The 7,877-nt window shown below is 50.5% G+C and overlaps 2 protein-coding genes across 2 annotated transcripts in view; both read left to right on the top strand.

Moving 5' to 3' along the window:
* The first annotated feature begins 1,541 nt into the window (after positions 1-1,541).
* On the top strand, positions 1,542-3,236 carry LOC123055909 (uncharacterized). Its single transcript, XM_044479721.1, has 3 exons — positions 1,542-2,144; positions 2,302-3,048; positions 3,162-3,236. The coding sequence occupies exons 1-3, from the start codon at positions 1,542-1,544 to the stop codon at positions 3,234-3,236; spliced, it is 1,425 nt and encodes a 474-aa protein (XP_044335656.1).
* Positions 3,237-6,509: 3,273 nt separating this feature from the next.
* LOC123055908 (putative FBD-associated F-box protein At5g50270) overlaps positions 6,510-7,877 on the top strand; it is a 2,561-nt gene continuing 1,193 nt past the window's right edge. Inside the window, exons 1-2 of the mRNA XM_044479720.1 lie at positions 6,510-7,618; positions 7,741-7,875. Of these exons, the coding sequence (XP_044335655.1) occupies positions 6,686-7,618; positions 7,741-7,875 (1,068 nt within the window). The 5' untranslated portion in view covers positions 6,510-6,685. The remainder of the gene's footprint in view (positions 7,619-7,740; positions 7,876-7,877) is intronic.

The raw sequence follows: 7,877 nt of genomic DNA, 5'->3' as shown, positions 1-7,877 counted from the left end.
TCAAACTTCATTACTTTTAGTTTTCTTTTGACAATTTAGATGGTTCATATCTTTATAATCAAAATTTTGTTTTTGAAACCTTTTATATATTTGAACCGACATCAAGATCTATAGAACAAGATAGGTCTTGGATAATTTTCAAACACATTTTTGTGACTAAAACTGAAATATGATTGTTTAGCGGCTTATCAATATTTTTAGTGAGGAACTTTGCTGAAAACAATGAAGAATTTCTCATTTTTATTGTAAAGTGCTAAATAAACAGAATCAGAAGTTGAAGAACTTTTTGAACAGTTGGTTTGCACTTTGTTAGAAATATATTAAAGAACTTTGCTAGAAAATGTATTTGAAACTAGTCCTGGCCATCTCAGGCCCGGCCCTGTCGGCCCACCCAGGCCCGGCCCTAAAATCCAGGGCCTAGGCCCGATGGGCTTGCCCATGGGCCGGGCTTGGGCCTGAGTTTTGAGCCCACCAGCAGGGCCTGGACGGGCTTGGGCTTGGCATATTGGCATTTTAAGGAAGAGGCCTGGCCCACGGCTCTAAGCCCTAAGGGCTTTTTACCAGATGGGTCGGGCTTGGGCTTGAAAAGTAGGCCCTATGGTTGGGCCTGGTAGGGCCTGGGCCTCAGTTTTCTGCCATGGGCTTTTTTAGGCCCGGTCCATGGCCAGATATATTTGAAACCAAAGAATTTTATAAACAACTTGCCTGAACTTTGATGAAAAGTTTATGGAACTTGTTTGAGCCACGCACAATTTAAGTTTACGGAACTTTGATGAAAAAAAATTCAATTTGCGTCAGAAGTTCAAATATAAAAAAATTAAAATATTAGTTTAGAAGATATAAATGATTCAAGTTTTACAAGGGGGTAATAAGATGATGGGTTTGTTTGGGAGAGAGAAGAGAGAGTCACATCAGCCTGTTTTTTTTGTTTTTTTTTTGCGGCAAGGCACATCAGCCTGTTGATTTGACGTGCATGTAGGATAGTTGATCTGACTTGCATGCAGGATGGGTGGACCGGATACGCGTTGTGCGCCCAGTGAGTTAGGAAAAAAATGCTGCTACACACGACATATGTTGGACGATTTGCAGACGACGGTACATATCAAGCCGTCCATGCGTCAGGTAAAATTTGACAGGGCCGCTCAATCCTGCATCGTGCATAGTTCGGCTGGCGCCCGTCGTCGTCCGCCCCGTAGTTTCGTAGACAAAATCCACTTCCCACGATCGCCATGTAAGCTGAGCTAGGTACGGCCATACTGCCCATACGCCTTCCATCCATGGGAAAGGCCCATGCAACTTTCCGAGGAGAAATAATCCAAGTATTATCATCCTCTTGGGAAATGAAAAGATCGACACCATAGAGACTCTTCGCACAAAGCCTTCAATTTAGCCGCTTCAAATTCCACCCAGCCATTTAATTGTGCTGTTACCGATGCCACGCAACGCAGCCAAGCCTTGAGGCTGTGGAGTACTTAAAGATCCATCTGGCTCAGGAGATAGAACCTACAACATCCACAAATAAAACATACTTTTGATCGACCATGTCGAGCGATGGCGGACCAACAGTAGCTGTGAAGATGTTCGTCGACAAGGAGAAGAAAAGGGTGCTGTTCGCAGAATCCGACAAGGAGTTCGTCGACGTCCTCTTCAGCTTCCTCACGCTGCCTCTCGGCACGATCGTTCGTCTTCTTGGCAAGCAGTCTCAGATAGGGTGCCTTGATGAACTGTACAGGAGTGTGGAGAGTCTCAATCAAGATCACTTCCAAACCATGGAATGCAAGGCCATGCTTCTTAGTCCTGTCAATGCTGCGGCATTCCACTTGGATCGGCTCAAGGTAAAATTTGACGATACCAATCAAAGTGGATTTTACACTTGCGCACCACACAGGCAGTTTAGCTCTGTACCACCTGGTTGCAAACATGGCTGCTCGTCAAGCTTCTGGAAATGTCCACCGCATCTTCTTGCTGCTGTTCGAGACTATGGGGATGGGGTGTTTGTCAAACATGGTCCGAAGTACATCGTCACTGATGATCTCCATGTGGCTCCTGCTTCTACAAGACTTGTCTTTTCCCTGCTCGACAGGTTTGGGCTACAAGATCAAGCCAAGCTTGAGGAGAAAATTCTTGAACTGAATGCCAAGAAAGTTAGTCTCTCTCTCTAACTCCTTCTCATTTTATCCCCCGCGAAAGAAAAAAAAACTCCTTCTCATTTTATGTTTCTTTTTTTTGCGAGAAAACTTCTGATCTATTCATCTCTACAAAATGCAAGAATTCATTGGTATACCGTCATTTTTCTTGCAGATAATTAGGTTGCTTAAGAACGTACTGATCTCCAAGCAACCCTTGACTGCACTATGTTTTGACGTCTGCCTCTCAGTCCCACTGACAAAATATTTGGATCAGTTACCTGAAAATCTGTTTCCCAAAGAAGCCAGTGAGGATAGTAAGCCCGTGCTCAGCGCAGTCGAAATAACGCTCGTCCATACGAAGGACAAGGCATCGGTGTTGTATGCCGAAGTCGGAGGGGATTTTCTTGATCTTCTCTTCGGGTTGCTTTGCGTTCCACTTGGATCCATAATCAAGACATACGGTCAATGGTCACAAAACGGGTCCATCGATGGTCTTTATAGAAATATTGACGAGAGCGCAAGAACATGGATGAAACAAGAATGCCAAACGGTACTTCTAGCTCCCAAGTTGGCACCCTTCTTTGGTTGCAGCAGCAATGTACTACAAACAGAAGAGATGAGCCCAAGAAGTCTGGCCTTCACATGCTTCAACTGTCGTGCAGTTAAAGTTGCATACGGCCGAACCGGTTGCAGTTGCAGGTACCCTACGGAGGTAACTGTCACGGAATCGAACCCGAAGTTCCAAGGCATAGGAATTGTCAGCACAGCATATGTCAAGGGAGGGCTCAGAAAGTTCCTGGTGACGAGTGACCTGCGCGTCCTCGATTTCACCATGACCAACACTCTGCAAGTCATGAGCGCAGCTAGGATTCCGAAGGAGAAGCTTGTGGAGAAAGATCTCACTCTCGACAAAGCCCAGGTAATTAACCCCACAAATGTTAAACAGATCATGCCTGAAATGTAGTTGACCGTCACTCATGAAAACTAGCCATTTGTTCTTGGTTATTTCAGAGTTGCTCTCCTTGTTGGCAGGTTCTGAAGCTGCTAAGGGCTGCAATGCTGACTCGCGACGCCCTCACCAGCTTGCTCCTGCCTCACAAGAAGTAGCGCATCACCTGCACCGCGGGGCCTCCTGATCTGAAGCCAGAATATGCGATCGATGAAGATACCATCACCAGTCTAGTTTACTAATACTGTTCCGTATATGAATAATGTTGGAACTGCCTCGTACCTCTTTGCTCTTGGTATCATGTCTCGAATGAATAGAAGAGCCACTTGCTGCGGTGTGCGCGGGACCTGCTTTATTTATGCCCGTTTCGATTGCTTAAAATTTTCTTTTAATTCATGTTTTTCCTCTTCATTGGTTATTTCACAAACATTGCGACAGCATCGTACCAAAGTACTTTTTAGAACAAAAAGGCTTGAGATGAGTCCGGCTTTAAATAAACAAAGTCGTCAATCAACTAGGTTTACGTGAAACACCAACTTGCAAACAGAAGAAAAAGAAAAAGAAAAATGAGGACGCAACCCCAACAGTATAGAAGATAACGGACCACAAACAAAGAAGCAAAACGCTATAATGCAGCATCACATTGCCATTCGCATCCACCTCTGAAAGAAGGCACACATGCCCTTTCACCCTCTGATTGAAGGGCGCCGCACCATCGGTAAGTTAGAACGGTCGCCCACGAACAATGGTCTAGCTGACAAATAAACAAAATGTTGCCCGCAACCACCTTACCAAGAAGACTACCCACGGACTAATGCCATCACCCACATCACGGATCATGTCGAAGCTTTAGGAATGAGATCGCCCAAAGAAGGCATGGTCGAAGAATTGAGCAACAAAGCCATTAGGATGGGTCGGAGCCGCCGAGACCACGATCGCTCATCATCACCATTGCATCATTGTCACCGTAGAGTGTTCCCTATTCCCCTCTCGGTCAATGTCAAGAGCATTGACCTGTCGAACAAAATGGACCGCACGAAGAAGAACACGACGAGTCGAGGAGGAAACCAAACCTCCACGGAGGCGCGTCACCACTAGAAATGAAAAACACCTCCACCAGAAGCACACGGAACAAGCAACTTCCCACACACTGGCACACACCCACACATACCGAAAACACTACCTCCAAGGAGGTGATGACGTCGAGTGCCGTCGCCGCCCGATTCCAAGGATTGAGGGTTTTCACCTTGGTGCACGGGAGGGAGAAGGGGGATATCTACCTCGACGTCGCCTTCTTGACGGGAATAGCAGGAGCTCTGCTTTTGCATTATAGTAGAAGAGAGGAAAAAATCAGACATTACAACATCCTTCTGGGACAGGCCCCGGATAGGATAGGGACTGCCCAAGAACACTCGGTGTTACTCCCAGGGCAGGCTTTACGTAATAACCTGACCCTGCCCAGTAGCCTCTTTGTATAATTTTACATTATCGTTGATTAAATCAGCCAACATGAACACAGTCAATTCCTTCTGCTGAAAGATCCTCCTGTTGCGCTCGTTCCATAGGTGCCAGGCGATGTAGGCCGCCAACGTGATATCCTCCTGCACCGTGTTCGTCGGCCCGCGCTCGGAGCATAGCTCTCTCCACCAATCTGTAATCGAGCTAGCCGAAGACGCAATACGCCACATCCTGCTGTTTGATCCCTGGAAGTGGAACCATATCTCCTTTGCGAAAGAGCACCCCAGCGTCAAATGCATTGCAGATTCAGGCTCTTGATCACACAACTTGCACCGCTCATTATGCGGTCAATTCCGCGCTAGCAGTCGATCCGCCGTCCAATTCCTGTTCTGCAGGAGTAACCAAACGTAAAATTTGATCTTCCCCTCCATCTTGCATCTCCATATTCTCTCAAGATCCGGCTGCTCGATCCTGATCGCAAACTGAATGCCATACGCAGAGCACGCAAAGTAGGAGCCGTTAGCCACCTGATCACATCTTTTGCTTCCGACAGGCTCACCAGCTGAACCTCCTCCCAAATTCTGACAAATTGTGCTAGCTGCTCATCGTTGTTCATTCTTTGCAGACCTTGCATCCATCGGCCGTTTGTGAAAGTCTCTTTTACAGTAATTTTCTTGAACCGCGCCAACTTGAAAATCTCCGGTGCAATCAAATAAGGGGCCTCCCCATGCATCCATCTGTCCATCCAGAACAGCGCAAGTCGACCATCACCCAACTGAATAGAGGAGCAGCTCGAGAACAGCTGTCTATCAATGGCGTCGCACGGGGTAGGAGATCCTTTCCACGGTCGATCGGCGTCATCCCATCTGAACCATTCCCATCTCAAGCGCAAGGCCCGGCTGAAACACTCGATGTTCTTGATACCTAAACCACCAACAACCTTGGGGGAGCAGGCCCGCTTCCAGTTTACAAGACACTTGCCTCCAGCCGCTCTTTCTTCAATTTCCCATAGGAAATTCCTTCTGAGTTTGTCCACCTTTCTAATGAACCATTTATCCGGTTGGAAAGCTGTTAGGAAGAAAATGGCAGTGCTAGTGACCACTGAGTTGATGTAAACCAGCCTCCCCATCCTGTTTAGCAAACTGCCTTTCCTAGGCGCTAGCTTTCCCGCCATCTTGTCCAGCACCGGCTGCACCTCGGCCCTCCTGGGCTTCTTGACACCTAGAGGCAGTCCCAGATATTTACATGGGAGAGCCCCTTGTATCCCACCAAAAACAACCAGCATGGGATCCAGCTCCATTCCATGACAGGCAATGGGGTATGCCACCGTTTTGCTAATATTAGTGGACAGACCAGAAGCATTACCAAAGATCTTGAGAATGGCTTGAACAGCAAGAAAATCATCCATGGTGGGGTTGATGAAAAGAGCCGCGTCGTCAGCGTAGAAGCTGGATCGGAAGCGGGCAATCCGAGATCTCAATGGTGATAGAATGTTACGCTCTGCAGCCATCGATAGGAGCCGCTGCAATGGTTCCATGGCAATGATGAGAAGCAGCGGGGACGTCGAGGTAGATATCCCCCTTCTCCCTCGACGTCGCCTTCAAGGAGGGAAATGTGTCCAAAGCGTTGTCGGCGTCGTGGTCGCCACCGCCGGCCAAGGTATTCCCCTTATCCATACCTCCCTATTCCCCTAGCTATCCGCTTGATCCGGCCAAGCCCGATGGATGGAGAGAGCAGCACAGATCGAAGATGTCGTCTTCAGATCTAGCACCGAAGGAACGCGGGGTACCCTACGCACCACAACCCACACTCATCGCCGCCCGCATAGCCGGGGGGTGACCCCCGGCACCAGCGCACGTCACCCGCCGTCTGGTGGACACCGTCATGTCTGCCTGAGGCGCTGCCTCGGAGTCCATAGCCCTTGCCCCAAACAAAGGAGTGGCCGAGAACCTCGCTGCCACCTTCACCGGCGGCCAACAATGTCTACTACAGAAGATGATGTCAAAAAAAATCTACTACAGAAGAAAAAAAAGACCATGACTAAAAAGGATTACATCATGTGATTTACATGACTTAATCACATAATCTATTATTATCCCTAATCAACCTCTGCGCACATCCATCTAAAAACATACTCCGGGGTGCGAGCATGGAGGAGGCTGGGAGCGACGATCGCATCAGCGGCCTCTCCGACGACCTCCTGCGCGACATCCTCCTCCGCCTCCGTTCGCTCCCCGCCGCCGCGCGGACCGGCATCCTCTCCCGCCGCTGGCGCCACGTCTGGACCAGCATCCCCGAGCTCGTCATCGACGAGCTCCACGTGGCGGGCCGGCCGCCGAGCTCCTTCCTGCGCGCCGTGGAAGGCGCCCTCGCCGCCTACTCCGCCTCCAACGTCGACGTCGCCGCGCTCACCATCGCCGTGCCCGACGTCAGGCTCTGCCGAATCGAAGCTCGCCGCGTCTCCTCGTGGCTGCGCGTCGCCTCGGAGCGCGTCGCCGGCACGCTGTCCCTCGCCCTGCCCCGCTCAGAGCCCATCACCATCACCCACGGCCACGGACAGGAGGTCGAACTGCCCCCGTGCGGGAGGGCGACGGAGATCGCGCTCTCCCTCGCGGGGGCGTTCGTGCTCCGGCTCCGGCCGGCGGCCTCGTTCGCGGCGCTCACCGTGCTGACGATACAGTCGGCCGCCATGGACGGGCGGGAGCTCGGGGCGTTCGTGTCGTCCATGTGCCCGCGCCTGACGGACCTCACCCTGCGCGTTAGCCTCGTGGCCTGCTCGGACGTCTCCATCCGCTCCGCCTCTCTCAGGCGCCTAGAGTTCGGGGCCGGGTGCGCCCAGCGGCTCGGGGTCGCCGCCCCCATGCTCGAGGTGCTCGTCGCGTCTTTCCTCCACCACGCTCACATCTCGGCCCCGAGGCTCGCCGAGGCCAAGGTCCAGCGCCTGCACCGGCACCACTTCGCCGACGACGTGCCTCGTCGTCTCCGGCGGCTGGACATCACGCAGCTGTACCTAAACGCGGTGGCGCCCCCGAGGGCGCGGCGGTTCGATGCGGTCGACGAGCTGAGATTGTCTGCCCTCATTGTACGTCCAGTTAATTGGCTTCTGTACCTATGAATCCATGGATTGTTTGATCAAACGATGCGTGTCAATTGGTCCTTTGATTTTGATGATTCGTTTTTGTGCTTCCGATTACTGTTTTTCAGGGAATGGAGGGGTATACTAGCTTCTTGGACGATGTAAACAATCTTCCCGTGTGTCAGACCGTATTATCGGTATCGTTAACGGGGGATCACCACGGCTTTGTTCCAACCATGCTGCATCTCCTCAGGAGAAGCAAAGC

The sequence above is a fragment of the Triticum aestivum genome, chromosome 2D (genome assembly GCF_018294505.1).
Source record: "Triticum aestivum cultivar Chinese Spring chromosome 2D, IWGSC CS RefSeq v2.1, whole genome shotgun sequence".
NCBI lineage: Eukaryota > Viridiplantae > Streptophyta > Magnoliopsida > Poales > Poaceae > Triticum > Triticum aestivum.
This window is presented reverse-complemented; position numbering and strand designations above follow the sequence as displayed.